The sequence below is a fragment of the Fundulus heteroclitus genome, chromosome 21 (genome assembly GCF_011125445.2).
Source record: "Fundulus heteroclitus isolate FHET01 chromosome 21, MU-UCD_Fhet_4.1, whole genome shotgun sequence".
In the NCBI taxonomy this organism is placed as follows: Eukaryota; Metazoa; Chordata; class Actinopteri; order Cyprinodontiformes; family Fundulidae; genus Fundulus; species Fundulus heteroclitus.
This window is the reverse complement of record NC_046381.1, coordinates 40,141,477-40,159,995: the sequence shown is the minus strand read 5'-3', so window position 1 is coordinate 40,159,995 and position 18,519 is coordinate 40,141,477. Positions and strand designations below refer to the sequence as shown.

The following is an 18,519-nucleotide window of genomic DNA, read 5'->3' as shown; positions in this document are numbered from 1 at the left end:
CATGAATAAAAACTCATAATCCTAACGCAACATAAATGAGCGTAATGAGAGGATGCCTGCAGCTGTTTTAGGTTGTGGAACGGCGTCTCAGATGAGGTGTTAGGGGAAAAAAAGCACACCTGTGTTGTTGGCACCTCGGCACATCAGAATGCCAGAGAAGCACACCTGACATGCACAAACACACACAGGTGACACACTGTTGTGTGAAATGTTTTCCGCCTACAGCAACAGCGTCGGGAGCGGGACCTTAGGAAACAGCAGGAGCGGGAACAAAGGAGGCGCTATGAGGAGATGGAGCAGCTGCGCCGGGAGGAGGAGAGGCGGCACGCAGAGAGGGAGCAGGTAGGAAAACACCTGGGCGACCAGTCAGGAAATCTTACATAATCTGTGAGGGATAAAAATGGGATTTCATACCCATTTAAAGCTAACACTTATTTACATTGTATTTTAAAGTAAACGTTTGGCTGATTGTTGAAGCACTTGGGTCAACTCCTGTTGCTTTCAGCGTTTTAAATTAATTTAACTCCGTAATGGAGCACCAGTCTCAAAAAAAATAAATGTGCATCAGTATTAAAGGACCGTATCATCTAAATCTGACCGAGTGCGTAATGGGCCTCACTGACGTCTATAATTTTATTGCTGAGTAAAATTTTTTATTTTTTTTAAAGAAATGGACCTGTAAGAGGGGAAGGAGCGTTTGAGAACCTTTCTTTTACCAAACCGTACCGTTTATTTCTAGAGCATTTTACAAAACAACATAGAAGCTGTTTGAAAGTGCTGCACAAAAAACAAATACATAAAAAATACATAAAACACAAATGTAAGCAGAAAGGAAAGAAAACAAAACAAGTACAATTAAAACACGGATAAAAGTGTGTTTTCAGACGAGTTTTAAAAACATCAAGAGACGAAACCTGCCTGACTAACAGAGGCGGTTAATTCCACAACTTAGAAACCAGAACTACAAAAGCTCTGTCTCCTCTGGATGTATAAAGTGACTTTGGGTCAGATTAAAGCATCTGGGCGCTGATCTAAGAACATATAGAGGTATGTAAGGGTGGAGCGGTTCAGATAAATAAAGAGGGGACAGCCCATTTTGACTCTTAAAAGCAAATAAAAGAATTTAAAAATGGACTTGAAACTTAACAGGAAGCCAGTAGAGGACTGCTAAAACCGGAGTTATGTGTTCACGTTTATTCTTACCAGTTAAAAACCGTGCTGCAGCATTCTGTACCAGCTTTAGCTGTGAAAGAGCAGCCTGACTGACACCAATTATTAGAGAATTACAGTAGTCCAGACATGAGGTGATAAAAGCACATAACATAAAACCTCTAATTATTAAAAATTAAATTAAATGCAGGTAAAATAATGCATTCGTGCACAACCTAACATATTACACCCAGTTAGCATTAGCATATTAATGCTTAAAAACGTTTCCACACCTATCCAGGAGTCTTTGTTGGTTCTGGCGGCTCGCTCTGAGCAATCTGCAGTTGGAGCGCTGCTGTTTTTAAGGACATGGAGGTCCATCCGCAGGTGTTGAAACATTTTCAGAAAGAACTAAACGAAAGTCCGGCTTCCTCCGATTTAAGCCTGTTTACTGTTGGTCTAATATTGTTATTACCACACTGTGTGCATTGCGGTCGAATGCTAACATTAGCATTAGGAAGCCGATGTTATTGTTAGCGTGCTGGGACATTACCTGTAAATTAGTAACAATAGCATTGAAATTAGGATCCAAATGTTAGCATTCAGATTCTAATACTCTATAAAATGCTCCAAGCATGAGCTATAGGGTGGTATTAATCAGGTTAGCATGCTAGCATGCTAGCATTACACTCCACTGTAGAGTAGCAGGCAATGTCTGCAGCTTTGATAACCGGGGACCCGGGTACGAATTGTGGTTGGGTAAAAACTTAAAAAGCGTTAAAACTCTGCCCAGTAAGTTGTAAATGAATCACGCACCCACTTCCATGCTAACACTAGTAACAGGATACTAATATTATTGTTCGTTTGCTAGGGGAATAGCATTCAAATTGTGATGCTAGTAATAGAATAAGAATATAAACTCTAGTTTTAGGATTCAAATATTATTTTAGTATGCTTTGAATACTCGCAGTAGAATGCCAATTATAGTGTTATTGTTAGCATAGCAGCAATAAGATCAGGATGCTGTAGACGCTGGTATTAAAATAGTAAAAACAGCATTAGAATCCAAACGTTAGCTTTAGGTTTCTAATATTGTTAGTATACTCTGGCCAATAGTGTTACAATAATATGATAATGTTAACACATCATTGTTGGTGTGCTAGAGTAGCATTGCATTTGTAACAATAACGTTACCATTAAAATAGTTACGTTAGCATTGGGACTCATTGTTAGCATGCTTCAAATATTAGCAGTAGAATACCAATGAAAACGTCATTATCAGCACACTAACTTTGATATTAAGATGCTAACTGTATAATTAGCTTGTGATGGCATCATTATTAGAATAGTCAAAACAGCATTATCATTAGAATACTGATGAGTATTAAAGCTAATGACAAAATCGTCAAAATCATGAAAGCACACCATACACCTCCCTCTTATTCTCTGCTGTGCTACAGTCCTCCCTCCACAGCTCCTGTTTACCCTCATTTTATTCCAGTTTCAGTTTAATTCTTACATTATAGCTTTCTTTTTGTCGTCTGTCTTCTTCTGTTTACCGGTCTTTGTTTTCTGAGCCGGTGCTAACCCTAACCCTAACCCCGCCACTTGGCTGTTTTCCCTGAACATTACGTTGTTTCTGTAATCTTAACCTTGAATGTTGCATGATTGAAACTGCTGAAATGCTCCTCCTGGCCCTGATTGGTTGATTTTTTCCTCACAGATTATCTGTCTCATACTCTGTGTGTACAATTTTAACAAATATGTAAAAATATATATTTTTTACAAAAGTTAGTTACTGAAGCATTACGACTTTGCGCATCAATTATTCATTTTGCCAGTTGGCCAGTTCTGTTACGCACAAATTTTATGTAGATTTATGCCAACATAATACTTAAACGCACTGAAAGTTGTGGGAAAATTGCAATAATGCAAAACAAGAGTGAGAAAAAAGTCGTTGAATCGCAATTATTTACAGCAACGCCTCAATTATCTGATTCCCTAATGTTGTGCTGCCCTATAATAATTACATAAACACAAGTTGGATTCCAAAAAGTAATATTTGCCTAATAGACTTTGTCACAAAGTGATAAACCCCAACATATTGTTCCTCGGAGAGTCATGACTTTCAGAGACCAGCTTAAAGAGATTGTCTGGCAAATCCACTTCTTTATAAATCAAGAGACTGTTGTAACTGAGAGATTAGCGCTACAGTGAAACGAAAGGCAAAGGAGGTTTTGCAAAAGAGCCAAACACTTTCTGCAGTTACAGCATCTCACAGAAGTGAGCACACCACTCACATTTTATTTTTATTACATCTGTCAATGAGACCAATGGAAGATTTGTCACTTTGATGCAGTGTAAAGTAATAAGTGTTCAGCTTGTATAACAATGTGAACTTTACTTTCAAAATACCTCAGCATTTTCTGTGCACATCGTTATTTTCCACCACTGCTTTGATCTCTTGGAGTTACCTACAGCTTCACAGGTTACCACTGCAGTCCTCTTTACTTCCGGTCTCTTTAGCAAGGCAGCGGCCATCTTTGGAGGTGTGTTTGGACCAGGGCTTTGAACCGGTTCAAGGAACAGAAACGAAACCGGAAACTTTATTATTTTTTATGTTCTGGAACTGGAACACTTATTTAAGAATAATGGTAACCGGTTAATACGGGTTTTATTTCGTTCCTCAAAGTTTTCGTTGCCTAATTAACTAAAAAAAAAAGTCATTATTTTCCTGCGCACGTTACCATGACGGCTGAGGTTCACTTCCTGTGTGACATCACATCACACATTCGCTGACTGAATGGAGAGAGAGCGGTGTCTCCACTAGAGCTACACATCTTAAATAAGAGGTAAATTACGATCCATCGTTAAGTAAAACGCTCATTCCAAAAACAATATCAGTAGCTATATTTGTCAAACGAAAGGAACGAAATTAACCGTTCCGGGAACAGTATTTTATTGTTCTAACCGGTTCGGGAACGTCAATTTATTGGTGGAACTCATAACCGGAAACGTTATAATTCCGTTTCTGTTTGGAACGAACCGATTGGGGAAAAAAATCGGTTCAAAGCCCTGATTTGGACCTCTGTCCTACGGCAAAGTTTCCAAAGAACTGCTTCAGCGTGTCAGAGCGCGTGAATGAACCGTAGCTCTGAAACCATGACAGTTCCCCCGCCGTGCTGTAAAGCAGCCATGATACACCTGTCTTTGTGCTCACCTGGCTGCCTCTACGTACGCTGGACACCAGCAGAACCACATAAGTTTGGACCTGTTTGCTGGCTTTTTTGTGTGCATCACCATCAGAAGAGGTTTTCTTCTGGGACGACAGCCACGCAGACCAATTTGATGAAGTGCTCGCCGTCTGGGCCGACTCCCCCACACCCATTTGACCTCTAAAGCGACGCTGGCAGGACTCGTACGTCTGCTCTGAAAAGACGAGCTGTGGTTATGATGCTGAGCACGTGTTCACCTTTGGTTGACCGTGCCGAGTTCTGCTCTGAGTCTGTTAAACCTCCGGGCTGCAGCTCAGTTTCTGGGTGTTGGTAACCTTCCTGCAGCCTCAGCCTTCTGTTTGTAGAGCAGCAGTTCTTTTATTCAGGTTTTCAGAGAGTTTTTCCTGCCATGAGGACCCAGGGTGAACTTCCTGTGACTAATATGTGAGAGTGAGAGCGATAACAGCAAATTTAACACATCTGCCTCCTATTCACACCTGAGACCTCGTAACGCTAGCGAGTCACATGACACCAGGGAGGGAAAATGGCTAATTGGACACAATCTGGTCACTTTTCACCTGGGGGTGTCCTCATTGTTGTTGACAGTGGTTCAGACATTAATGGCCGTGTGTTTTAAGGGGAGGACAAATTTACACTGTTGTACGAGCTGGACACACTTTACATGGGATCAAAGTGTCAAATCTTTAGTGATGATGTGATAAAATATTGACAAAAATGTGAGGGGTGTACTGCTTACGACAATCAAAGTTCATTTATATAGCACTATTTAACAGTCCAAAATGCTTTACAAGCTGAAATACAAAAAAAGAGATGCTGAGACAAATAGATAAAATCTAAAAATGTGCAGGAAAATAACAGGATAAAAAAGAGGTGAAAACTAAAAAGTGCATAGCAGCACAATTCAAAACAAATTGAAGCACTATATAGAAAAATAAAGGCATAAAATAGACAAAAGTTATGCGCAGTTGAACAGCTAGGAGTGAAAGGCCTGTGTGAACAGATGTTGTTAGCTGTTCTTTTTCAGATAAAATGGTCTGTCCCTGCAGGGCTGATTTCAGTCTGACTGTTTTATTACCAGCATGGCCTTCTGTTCTACTAATTACTGCCCCCTGCCGCTTCATTCACTTTATTTCTCATCTGTTTCCGAATCACTCTCCCATTTAACATCCCTTTTTACGGATCTACTTTTCTCTGCCCTGTTTCTTTCTGTCTTTCTATTTTTCTTCCCGACTATTTCCTGCTCTGCTGACGTCACTGGTTGCCTGGGGCTCTGATTGGCTTCTGTTCCGCCCGGCCGCTCTCTGATTGGATGCGCCCGATGCGTCGCCTGGGCTCTGATTGGGTAGGAGTATATCCGTAGACAGCTGGAGGAGGAGCAGAGGCAGCTGGAGATCCTGCAGCAGCAGCTCCTGCAGGAGCAAGCGTTACTGCTGGTAACACCACATGCAAACACACACAGATGCAGATAATAGCCCTGATTCTGGAGCTACAACCCACTGACACCAGTTCATGTCCACTTCTGCTGTATTTACCCTCATCAAGGTGTCTGTACAGTGATTTCGTTGTTCTAAACACAAATAAGTCCTACTGTTCTCTTTTAAAGTTTCACATAGTGGTACAGGACGTAGGTTTGGTTGAATCAATAGAAAATAATCACCTATAAAACAGTAAAAGAACACCTCGTTAATTAATTAGATACCATACTGCATACATGAATTTAAAAAAGCAAGAATTGGGTGCAAAGATGTTTTTTTCTAAATCACACGGGTCGAAATTATACACAGAGGCTTAATTATACACACACCACCGTTAATATTTGTTTAAATGTCCCACTTTTTGTTTCCGTTTGGTGTAACCCTGACTAAATATCTTACCACACTCCTTGGGCAGAAGTGGTGGTTCTCATTTAAATGTTTTGTTTTACTTTTAAGTATATATATATATATATATATATATATATATATATATATATATATATATATATAAAGCATATCGATACAATAGAAATCAAATTGATCGATATCGATAATTATCAACAAATTTAAAACTAGCTTAACCTCTTTTTAGATGCAAACACTGAATTCAAACTGAACACTTTATTCAACCAAAACTGCAAGTTTTTAAAAGATGAAAAAGAACGTGTGCTCTTTGAACTCTTTGAAGGGGGCGGAGCTTAGTTTCTGGGTCTGCGTTGTGATTGGCTGGGAGGATTAATGACTGTAATATTAACCTACATGGCTAGAATGCAGAAGTAAGGAAAACTGTCATTCTATTATCTACTTTTTATTTACCCTTTTCTTTTTATCATGGATATACGTCTATTGATCGATATATATTGTTATTGAATTATGGTCCAGCCCTAGTTTTAAGCTAATTTCATAAATATTGACCAGGACTGATGCTGGGTTCCAGAAGCTGAACGTTAGCCTGATCTGTCCTTTCACATTAGGTTTGAGACCGCTGTCCTGTTGAAACACCCAGACGTGTCCCAGTTTAAACAATCTAGTTGCTAAATAGAAGAGATCTTTAGTAATTTACTAAAAAAACAGCCTCATAGCATCATGGTGCCACCACCATGCCTGACATTTCAGACACTTCTTAGGTCTGAAAGCATCACCTCGACCAGTGGCCTCTAACTCCAGCACTTTAGGGCCGGTGATGCTTTTCTGCCTCCACACACCTGACTCCATGAGCTTGTTAGCAGAGCTCTGCAGAGCCTGGCTGCATGCTGGTGACGTAGTTTAGCCATTTCATCCAGGCCTGCAGGGCAAAGGATGCATCTAAAAGTTACAGGACTCCTCCTTAACATGAACGGTGGGAGCAAAGTCAAAGCTCTGTGCCGTTCTTTTCTTCTCTGCTATTTCCCTCAGATCCTTTCTTATTTGCCTGAGAGAGACCGACAACAGGCACAAGGGAAGGAGCACAGCAGAGTGCATGAGCAGTTCTTATACTGGGTGATCAGGGTGGGAGGCGCAGCATTTTAGCTGAATGGTTGCCGACTCAGAGAGACCGAATAATCGGTCTGAGTAAAAAAACCTGCAGCTGCATCTGGACACAGTTCTCTGATGACGATGAATGAATCCGGATTGGACATTAAAATACAACTCACACATGTAAAATGAGATTATAAAAAAAATATAATTAATCAGGTGACTAATGTAGATCAGCGGTCTGGAACCTGCAGCTCCAGAGCCGCACATTGCTCTTTAGACCCTGAAAAAACTTTTCCCAAAATGCTAAAGAATTGAACAATGTTTCAAGATGTAAATCAAAATGCCAGCTTTAGCAGTTTTGCCCAGGCATCTCCATGCAATACATGTAAAACATTTCCACAAAGAATTCTACCAGAGGTGTAAAAAATATTAGTTTTTTGTCTCAGCAGGTTGCAAACTGCATGCTTTCTCTAAAAACACTGAACGTCCTGCTGAAGAAAATGTACTAACCCTAAAAACAAAAATAATATATCGGCTTTTTAAATTAGAAATTTTAAATACATATCTTATAGGAGGTATTATAAAAGAAAGCTGCTTTGTTTTGCAGAGTCATGTTGCTTTTTTGGCATAAGCAATTTTATTTAGCCGAACCGAAGGCCGAAATGCCTCTTTAGTTTGTAAAGGTTTCCTAATCTAGATAAATCACATTTTTGCTATTTTTGACACGGCATCAGAAGCTAATAATACCGCCATTAAAAACACGCACAGCAGCAATCTTAGCGGCTGCGACCTTCTAAAGATGCGGGAGCAGCTCGGACGCTCAGCCCTGTCGCCTGTGGCGTCTGCAGGAGTACAAGAGGAAGCAGATCGAGGAGCAGCGGCAGGCGGAGCGGCTGCAGAGGCAGCTGCAGCAGGAGCGAGCCTACCTGGTGTCGCTGCAGCAGCAGCAGCAGGAGCCGCCGCGGCCGCCGCAGGACAAGAAGCAGCTGTACCACTACAAGGACCAGGCGCCCAGCACCAACGACAAGCCCGCCTGGGCCAAAGAGGTGAGCCGCCGGCCCCACGCGCCGCATGCGCCTCTGCAGCGACGCTTCATTTCTGATTTTCTACGTTAGGAAAACCCAAGGCCAAAATATCCAGAGAGACGTTTCTGTTTACATGCAGATGACCTGATCAGTTCAGAAGAGAGAAGAATAAAACAACTGGAAACTCACCTTTTAATGTAGATTTCCTACATTAGAAAATTGCTTCAGCTTTTTCCATCAACTTTTCTCCTCTGATGCATTATTTGCCTGCAGCTGATTGAAGGAAGGAGGAAGACCTGCATGTGGAGCCGCCTTTCTGCCTTAAACTCATATAATGCATTTATTTCTGATCCACAGGAACATGTTTGCAGCATCAGGGGGACGCTGGACCCCAGCGAGGGGCCGTTTATTTGCTTAATTTGCTTCCTTGGACCCAACTTTCTTTAGGTTTCTCTTTACAGATGAAACTGAAGATCTGGGAATTTCTGCCAATAAACAACGTGTTGGTCTAAGATGTATAACTTCAGGATTAGTCTTAAGTCAGCAGACGGATGAAGCCATTAATAAGTGTTTGATGCCTTTTTAAGCCTGAAACATTTTACTCCTGAGAGAAACTCCTCAGCTTTATTTAGTCTTTGAATCAGACTTTGCTTCATCTGAGTCGTGTTTTACCACAGAGTGAGGACGTCCACTTGTGAATCCAGGCTTTAAACAGAAGTCACAGAGAAAAGAAAGCGCGTCCTTTTGCATAATCTTTTTTTGTTGAATCAGTGGCATTAAAAAAACGATGTAAAACAGAAAAGAGTCCAAGTTTTCGCTATTTATTGACCAAAGATGCAGTGGAAATGAATTGTGCGTCCATCACTTTGGGGGAATTAGCTCGTCTTCCCAGCGTTGCTTCCGTCCTCTGAGCTTCGCAGACATTCACAGCATTTCAATCAGGAGCTCTTTGTTAGTTTCCTCTGACCTTGGAGGTTTCCTCTGCTGGGAGCTTCTAAATGATCGTTCTCTCTGGAGGATGACGGACTTCACATGGTTTGGGGGAAACCTTAAAGCGCTCCCCGGGTCGATGAGCAGCAGCAGCAGCGTTTAGCCGCCTGAATTATACCCTCCTGTATATTAAAGGAGCAAAGGGTGCACTTAGTTTTAAAGCAACCGCTTTTTCATTCCTGTTTCCTCGTAGTTTAATAAAAATCAGCGCTGTGTGTTTTTAAAGTTGGACTTAAATAACTTCCAGGGTGTGCTTACTTTTCACGGTGAAAAAGCCTCTCTTCATCGCTGCAGCAGCAGAAGAGCGGAGGCTCAGAGATTCAGAGATCGTGTCGTCAGTAACTGTTGCAGTGATCTTTAAACCTGCAGTCCAGGATTAAATTTAACTCTTCTTTGCTGGTTTTTGGTCTCCTTTGATCATGTTTTGCATTTTAATATGATGTAAAACAACCAGGTTTGTGCACAGGACCAAAGCTTAACGATGATGCAGACAGCATCAAACGATCCTGACAGGGCTGATCGTTTAATACGTCTGTTTATGTGAAGGCTGAGTAAAGATATTAAAAAAACAGATTTCTGAGGACTGAGAACCCTGAAACCTGTCTTCAGTGGACCCCCCCGGGTTCCCCTGCTTTAATGTGTCTCCATCACCCCCCCCCCCTCACCCCCACCTTCCTGTAAACTCGCTGCCCTCCAGGTGATGCGTCGCGCTCAGAGCAACTCCCCTCGCTTGGCCCCAAAGAAGTACCACTCCCTCCATGAGACGCGGGACGTCAACCTGGACAACCTGCTCCTGCTGCCCGGCTACAGGCCCCCCCGCCCCCCCTCCTACCCCGCCCACGTCAGCCCCTCCAGGGACAACTTGCACGTCCCCAGAATCCGGATCACCTGCCTCCCCGAGCCGGAGTACTCGGAGCCGGTGATGCGGCGGCAGAGTCCCGGCAGGAGCCCCGTCAGGCAGTCCAGGGGCCGCAGCCCCCCCCACCGGGTCAGTGGGAGACAGACAGCCGCTTCCTCCTGGTTCTGCAGTCCTAACGGACCCTAACCTTCCTAATAACAGCTGTGTTTCTCTAACCAGGTGAACTCACACCCTTTAACTCTGGCTGCTGTGACACAAATGGTGATTTTTCTCCGTTAAAACGCTCCACCTCTCTATTAACATTTCTCTCTGGATTCTCTGGATTTCCTGAAAAAAAAAAGCTCTGGTCTTTGATGAAACCCTCAGCTGTCTCTGTGTTCAGGTGGTTTCTTGTGAAGAAGCTGGCGTTTAGTTCAGTCTCTACACCTTGGATCACAAATACTTCCAGAAAAATTGGTCCAAACCTCTTTTTAAAGCAACAGTTAAAATCAGAGGAACCACACCAGCTCACTTCCTGTTCTAAGTCATCATTTATTCCTCCTTCAAAGCTTTTAACCTTTTTATTTCTGCTCACTGGAACCCTTTCCTTCGTCCTGAGGTGGGATTCAGCTGTTTTATTGCATGCTTTGTTTTAACGTCTAACAGGTACTAACTTCAGCAACTAATCTGAACTTTCCTCTTCCAGGGTTCATTCTTCTTTATTTCCAGGTTTCTTGTTCTGCATGCATTTATGTCGCCTCCCATGAAATGTTGATTTCTTGTTGGGGTTGTTTTAGGTGCTGACGCTCCGGTCTGGGTAGTTAAAAACGCTTCAGTGGAAACATAAATCACGGCTTTAGATGCACGCAGCCACATGTGAAGACCCCATTTAGGGCAGATCGGCAGGTCTGCCCCCTGGTGGCAGCTGGTGGACAGATGTAGGACATCTGCAGCTATTTTTAGTGCCTCTCCCTGTGCAGAAAGGTCTACCCTCTTCTAAACCTCACAGGACTCTAAAGACAGAATGGATGGGTACCAATCAAAGTTGGTTACTCGTTTTTATGAGAGAAAACTATCCGGTCTCTAAGCAGTTCCCCACTGCTTGCCTGCAGATGGATAGATGGAGGGATGGATTCAGGATGCATTGTCCTCTACGACTAGAGTAGAGGATTTGAGAGTGGATGAGTTTAAGAACTTCGGGTTAACATCCAGAACAACGAGCAGAGTACAAGAGAGGTGAAGGACAGATAGCAGGAGGTTTTCAGGATGCTGGTCAGACCGGGCGTGATGCGCGATTTGGAGGCGGTGGCACTTGTAAAATGCATGCACTGCAAAAACAGAACTAAAAATAAGTAATATTTCCCTCAAATGAGGGTACCTGTCCTTGATTTGCGCAGGTAAATAAGATTATCTGCCAATGGAATAAGATTTTTGCACTTAAAATCGGAACCATTCATCTTCATCGTCTTATTTCAAGTGCAGGGTGTCTAATTATCTTATTTTAGGGGTCAATATACTCATTCCATTGGCAGATGATATTATTTATCCGCTCAAATCTAGGACAAAAACACAAATTTTAAGAACATTTTACTTATTTTTAGATCCGTTTTTGCAGTGTGGCTGCAGTGAAGGAGGGTAAGCACACTGCAAAAGGGAACTAAACTTAAGTAAAATTTTCTTGAAATGAGTGTATTTGTCCTTGATTTGAGCAGGTAAATAAGATTATCTGGCAATGGAATAAGATTTTTGCACTTAAAATAAGAATAATTCATCTCCATCATCTTATTTCAAGTGCACTAATTATCTTATGTTAGGGGTAAAAATATTCATTCCATTGGCAAATCGTCTTATTTACCTGCTCAAATCAAGGACAAATACACTCATTTTAAGAAAATTTTACTTACGTTTAGTTCTCTTTTACAGTGTGCTTACCCTCCTTCACTGCAGCCATGCAGTTTACAGGAGCAACCGCCTCCAAATCGCGCATCACGCCCGGTCTGACCAGCGTCCTGAAAACCTCCTGCAGAAAACTTTTAGTTCCCTTTTTGCAGAGCAGAGGAGATGAGGGGGTGAGGGGTAGAAGACGAGTGCAGATGGAGGCAGATGATCTGCGGTGGCGCCCCCTAGAGGAAGGAGCTGGAAGAGGGCAGATTGAAAATTGAATGTAGTGTTCCTGTTTTTACTTAATCGTTTAATCTTTGTTTCCTGTTGTTGAATCCATGAATTAGAGAAAACACCTTAGAAACGGGACCTGGCTGCACAGGAACACTGTGAACAAACTGGGGAGAGTTTAGCTACGTGGGTGCAGAGCGTCTAGCGTTGTGAATGTTTGCTGCGTGGCGAGTGACGGCGCTCTGATGTTCGTCAGGTGGAGGAGCTTTATAAGATGAACAGACAGGCTTCTCCTGCCTTGCAGCATAAAGTCTCCAATCGGATCTCAGACCCGGCGCTGCCTCCTCGCTCAGAGTCCTTCAGCAGCGGAGGAATCCAGCAGGCCAGGACTCCACCCATGCACCGCTCCGTAGAACCGCAGGTCAGTGAACCGCTCCTTCACCCGGGTCTGGGTCTGGTTCTGGTTCTGGTTCTGTCTGCTTTATGAGAAGTGGAGTCCAATAAGAAGTGGTTAAAAAAACAGAGAATAAAGAGGATAGATTGAGGGGGATGAAGGGATGAATTGATGTATAGAAGGATGAATAATGGATGGATTAATGAATGAATGGATGGATGAACGGATGAATTAATTAATGGATGGATGTATGGATGGATGGATGGATGGATGGATGAATGAATGAATGGATGAGCAGATGGATGGATGAATGAATTAATGGGTGGATGAATGGATGGATGAATGAATGAATGAATGAATAAATGGATGAGCAGATGGATGATTGAACGGATAACTGTATGATTGAATGTATGGATGGATTAATGAATGAATGAATGAATGGATGGATGATGGATGAATGAACGGATGAATGAATTAATGGATGAGCAGAGGGATGAATTAATGGGTGGATGAATGTATGAATGAATGGATGGATGGATGGATGAATGAATGGATGGATGAACGGATGAATTAATTAATGGATGGATGGATGGATGAACAGATGAATGAATGAATGAATGAATGGATGAGCAGATGGATGAATGAATTAATGGGTGGATGAATGGATGGATGAATGAATGAATGAATGAACGGATGAATGAATTAATGGATGGATGGATGAACGGATGGATGGATGGATGGATGGATGGGTGAATGAACGGATGAATGAATGATTGGATGAGCAGAGGGATGAATGAATGAATGGAAGGATGGTTTAATGAATCAATGAATGGATGGATGAACAAATGAATGAATTAATGGATGGATAGATGAACAGATGGATGAATGAATGAATGAATGAATGAATGAATGAATGAATGAATGGGTCCTAACTCCTTTAGGGAGAACCCGTCTCCGCTGCTGCTGGAAGCAGAGACGGGTTCTCCCTGAACCCCCAGGCAGGATTTTCTGACACCGGTCTCAGGTCAGCTCCAGGGAACAGAACCCAGAAACAGCAGAACCAGAATCAGAGCAGAACTGGAACAGAACCAACCAGAACCGTCTGTCTCAGCTGCTGCTTGTCAACGGGACCTCTGAGCCTCGGTGGGGGAGAAACCCGCTCTCCTGTTTCCTGTCAGCTCAGCACTTTCTCACCTTCTTCCTCCTCCTGACTGCTTCCTGATCACCTGATCCTGCTCTTCCCTCCTCCGCCCTGCCTGTTTCCCGCCTGTGTGTGTGTTCAGATGGCCCACCTGGTGCAGGTGAGGAGTCACGGCCTGTCAGGCTCCCAGTCTCTGTACGACCCCCACGGCGTGTCCTCCACCTCTGCGTCGCCCTCCCCCTCCCGGCCCCCCATGCCCCGGCAGAACTCCGACCCCACGTCCGACACCCCCCCTCCCCCGCCACTGTCCCGCCTGGCGCCCCCCCTCGACAAGCTGGACCGCAGCTCGTGGCTGCGGCAGGACGACGACATGCCGCCCAAGGTTTCTGCATGTCGCCGTCTGTCTGTGTGCATGAGAGCAAACTGTCCTTTTCTTTCCGTCTTCTGGTGCTCGTCCTGTTTCTGGTGCCGTCTCGTCGTTCTCACCGGTTTTTGTTTTTGTTGATGCACGAGCAAAAACTATTTGCTGTTAAATAGACAAAAAGCAAGTCTTACTGAAATCTGCTTAGTCAGACCTACCTCTAATATAACGGTTGGATTGGTTGATTTGTGGTCTTTGGTTTTAACAGCACTGGAAAGTTTATTTCTCTGTAAATGGTGCCCATTCGAAAGGTAAATGTGGGCAGAGGAGCATATGGTTGGCATCCATTAAAAACTAGCCCTACACTGCAAAAACAGAACTAAAAGTAAGTGAATTTTTCTTGAAATCATTGTAATATTCCTTGATTTGAGCAGGTAAATAAGACTATTTGCCAATGGAATGAGATTTTTGCACTTAAAATAGGAATAATTCATCTCCATCGTCTTATTTCAAGTGCAGGATGTCTAATTATCTTATTTTAGAGATGAATTTTTCCAATTCAAGTGAAAAAATCTCATTCCATTGGCAAATAGTCTTATCTACCTGCTCAAATCAAGGAAAAATACACCAATTTCAAAAAGGTTTTGCTTATTTTTAGTTCCCTTTTTGCAGTGTAAGACATCTCTGCAGAGGCTAAACAGTTTATTCAATTCAAGATTATTTCTATAGCACCTATACATGTCATCATCAAGGCTCTTTCCAAAGTCAGCTTCCATCAGATCCTCCAGGTTGGTGAGAAAGTTTCCTCTCTAAGGAAACCCAGCAGGTTGCATCAAGTCTCTCCAAGCAGCATTCACTCCTCCTGAAAGAGCGTAGAGCCACAGTGGACAGTCGTCTGCATTGTTGATGGCTTTGCAGCAATCCCTCATACTGAGCATGCATGAAGCGACAGTGGAGAGGAAAACTCCCCTTTAACAGGGAGGAGAACCTCCAGCAGAACCAGAACCAGGCTCAGTGTGAACGCTCATCTGCCTCCACCCACTGGGGCTTAGAGAAGACAGAGCAGAGACACAGAAAGCTCAGAAGCTCACATTGACCCAGGAGTACTTTCTATGGTAGAGAAGACAGAGCAGAGACACAGAAAGCACAGAAGCTCACATTGACCCAGGAGTACTTTCTATGTTAGAGAAGACAGAGCAGAGACACAGAAAGCTCAGAAGCTCACATTGACCCAGGAGTACTTTCTATGGTAGAGAAGACAGAGCAGAGACACAGAAAGCACAGAAGCTCACATTGACCCAGGAGTACTTTCTATGGTAGAGAAGACAGAGCAGAGACACAGAAAGCACAGAAGCTCACATTGACCCAGGAGTACTTTCTATGTTAGAGAAGACAGAGCAGAGACACAGAAAGCTCAGAAGCTCACATTGACCCAGGAGTACTTTCTATGGTAGAGAAGACAGAGCAGAGACACAGAAAGCACAGAAGCTCACATTGACCCAGGAGTACTTTCTATGGTAGAGAAGACAGAGCAGAGACACAGAAAGCACAGAAGCTCACATTGACCCAGGAATACTTTCTATGTTAGATGGTAATAGAGGATGATCTGCCTCCCCTGATGATGTCACAGCTAACAAAACGCCAGACCGGGTGTACCTTCTATGAAGAGAAAAAGGACAGAGAACAAAAAGTTAAAAGCTGAAATAACAACAAACAATGCAGACTGGAGAGCAGTAGGAGAACTCAGCAGAGAGAGAGAAATAGACCCTGATGTCCTCCAGCAGCCTAAGCCTATAGCAACATAACTATAGAGATAGCTCAGGGTAACATGAGCCACTCTGACTAGAAGCTTTGTCACAAAGGAAAGTTTTAAGATTAGTCTTAAAAGTAGACGGGGTGTCTGCCTCACGGACCAAAACTGGGAGTTGGTTCCACAGGAGAGGAGCCTGATAGCTAAAGGATCTGCCTCCCATTCTACTTTTAGAGACTCTAGGAACCACCAGCAGACCTGCTTATTCCTCCATTCACTCTTGTGTGATGAGGTTGGATGAAGAAGCTACACATGGCTTCTGGTGAAGGCAGCATGAAAAACCAGCGCTCCTCATCAGTTCTAGATGAAGTTCTATAAACAGTGACGGCATCGTCTGAAGTCGTCGCCCCGCAGCGGCGTCTGACCAAGCTTGTGACCTGATTTAGGAAGACCTGGGTGTCTGGTTCTCATATTAATCACTCTGGCCCCTGTACTTAAATTTAAATCCTTAAATTGTCAAAATGACCCGTTTCTTCAAACTTTGCTCATCCGATCCAATAAATGACGGAAAACTGGAGCCGACATCAGGATCAGCTACATTCTCCTCCCCGCCATGGCACCATTTAAGAGAAATAAAAAGCTGTTCTGACAATGAAAGAAGGGATTCTATACAACCAGCAGCGTATTTCCTCAACAGATGATCTGAAATGAATCTAACTGATCTGACAAAGCTGTGATCGTTAAAGGAAACTGTGTGTTTCCAGGTTCCTCAGAGGACCACCTCCATTTCTCCTGCTTTGGTTCGGAAGAACTCTCCTGGAAACGGTCCTGGACTCGGCCCGCGGGCCGGAGCTCACCTGATCCGGGCCAGGTAGGAACCCGGGACGGACGCTGCCGTGTTCTCGCCGTCGGGATTCAAACGGTTTCCTCTTTACTGAACGAGACGGCGCCGTGTTTTTGTTGCCGCAGCAACCCCGACCTGCGGAGGACGGAGATTTCCATGGAGACGCCTCTGAAGAGGACGAGCAGCGGCAGCTCCTCCAGCTCCAGCACCCCCAGCTCCCAGGGAGGCTCCAACGAGCGAGGTGACTGCCGGGGGCGCCTCCTGACGGGCCGGACCGTCTGTGGGACGACTCCTCCTCACATTTATAACAGATGTTATAAATACATATAAATACATATAAATACATGAATACAGGTGTTAGGCCATAGGCTGAAGCTCAAAATGAGGCTAGAAATAGGATTTCGCTCCACTAACCTGGGGACTACTATGTACTCGAGCTGGGAAAAAAAGTTCTCCATGGGATTCCTGCCAGTATTTGAGAAAATGGGTGCCAAAGGTGGCAGTTTACCCAAAAAAGTGACAAATTTGGGTCTTCTACCATTTTCAAACCCTTGTAACTTTTTTATTATTCAGGCGATCGGACTCAAAATTTTGATTTCTTACAGACATTCATACTTACTCAGAGCTTATAAAGCGGCAATGTTTTGCATGCCTTAAGTAAGGAGTTATTCTAAATGAAAAAATACACTTTTTAACAATTTCACAATCGCCCAAAATATATCTTTATTGCACATGAAAACTGCAATTCTTTGAATTTTCAATTGAAAAACTCTAATAGCAATATATCCTTTTGTGTCTGGTTAACTAAGAAAAGATGTCTAGATGATACCCAACCTCACAGGAATGTTGCTTTTATTGTATTATTAACATTTTAACATCCCAACCATTTTTTAGGACTCCATAAAAATCCTGATCCCAGCTTAAATATTCATATTTTTTTCCAAATGCATTGATTTAATAATAACATTCTGGCAACAAATTACCCTTTTTAATTAGAAATTATACAAAACGGCACCAAGTTCCTAACATCAGTTATATATTTCCATTTGCAAAGGGGAGTTGCTCTGCAGTTGAGCAGAAATTTATTTACCTGTATCATAAATCCGGTTTTCTGATTTATTTCACTTTTTTACAGTTTTACATTCATAAATGTCCCTAGAATAAAACAATGTGCTATACTATTGAATAAGGCAGAGCTATATCTAAATAAAACTGCTTATTAAATGTATATAAACTAATTTCTGAATGTCTCCAATTTGCAAAAACGTCCTGATATCTGGAATTATTCCTTGTAAAAGACTCCAAATAATCTCCTACCTTCAGACCAAATCCTCAAACTGGCATCACTTTTACACAAATGTCCAAACGTTCTTCCAGAACATCTTATTTTTTAGAATATATCCCTTTATTTTGTGGCGCTGAGGGCCTTTTTCTAACAGGAGCCAGACAGGAATCAGCAGAAAGCTGAGGTCTGGCCAGCTTTATGCATTAAACACGTCTTTAAATTCCCAGAAACTCTCCACCTCGCCTCAGTCCCTGCTGCTCTCTGCAGGATTTGTCCATCCTGCCTTTAAAAGTGGCTCCTCTGCGTTCTCAGGTAACTCGGCTGCTAAAACCGACGGCTCCACGCTTTCCTCCCACGACGCCAAAGACGACAGCCGAGAGCTGACCCGGCCCAGCAGGCCCGCAGTGAGTTTAACCTTTAACCTTTAACCCTTTAGTCCAGGGACACGTCCGTCCATCTGT

General features: G+C 43.0%; 1 protein-coding gene across 10 annotated transcripts in view; it reads left to right on the top strand.

Moving 5' to 3' along the window:
- tnikb (TRAF2 and NCK interacting kinase b) overlaps positions 1-18,519 on the top strand; it is a 78,406-nt gene that overhangs the window by 37,558 nt on the left and 22,329 nt on the right. For 4 of the 10 annotated variants that reach the window (XM_036124936.1, XM_036124935.1, XM_036124934.1 and 1 more), the window contains exons 13-21: positions 226-342; positions 5,732-5,818; positions 8,167-8,364; positions 10,031-10,321; positions 12,540-12,704; positions 13,961-14,200; positions 16,694-16,800; positions 16,899-17,014; positions 18,371-18,462. In XM_036124936.1, coding sequence (XP_035980829.1) covers positions 226-342; positions 5,732-5,818; positions 8,167-8,364; positions 10,031-10,321; positions 12,540-12,704; positions 13,961-14,200; positions 16,694-16,800; positions 16,899-17,014; positions 18,371-18,462 — 1,413 coding nt within the window. The remainder of the gene's footprint in view (positions 1-225; positions 343-5,731; positions 5,819-8,166; positions 8,365-10,030; positions 10,322-12,539; positions 12,705-13,960; positions 14,201-16,693; positions 16,801-16,898; positions 17,015-18,370; positions 18,463-18,519) is intronic. The other 6 variants (XM_036124943.1, XM_036124939.1, XM_036124941.1 and 3 more) reach the window with 3 other exon arrangements.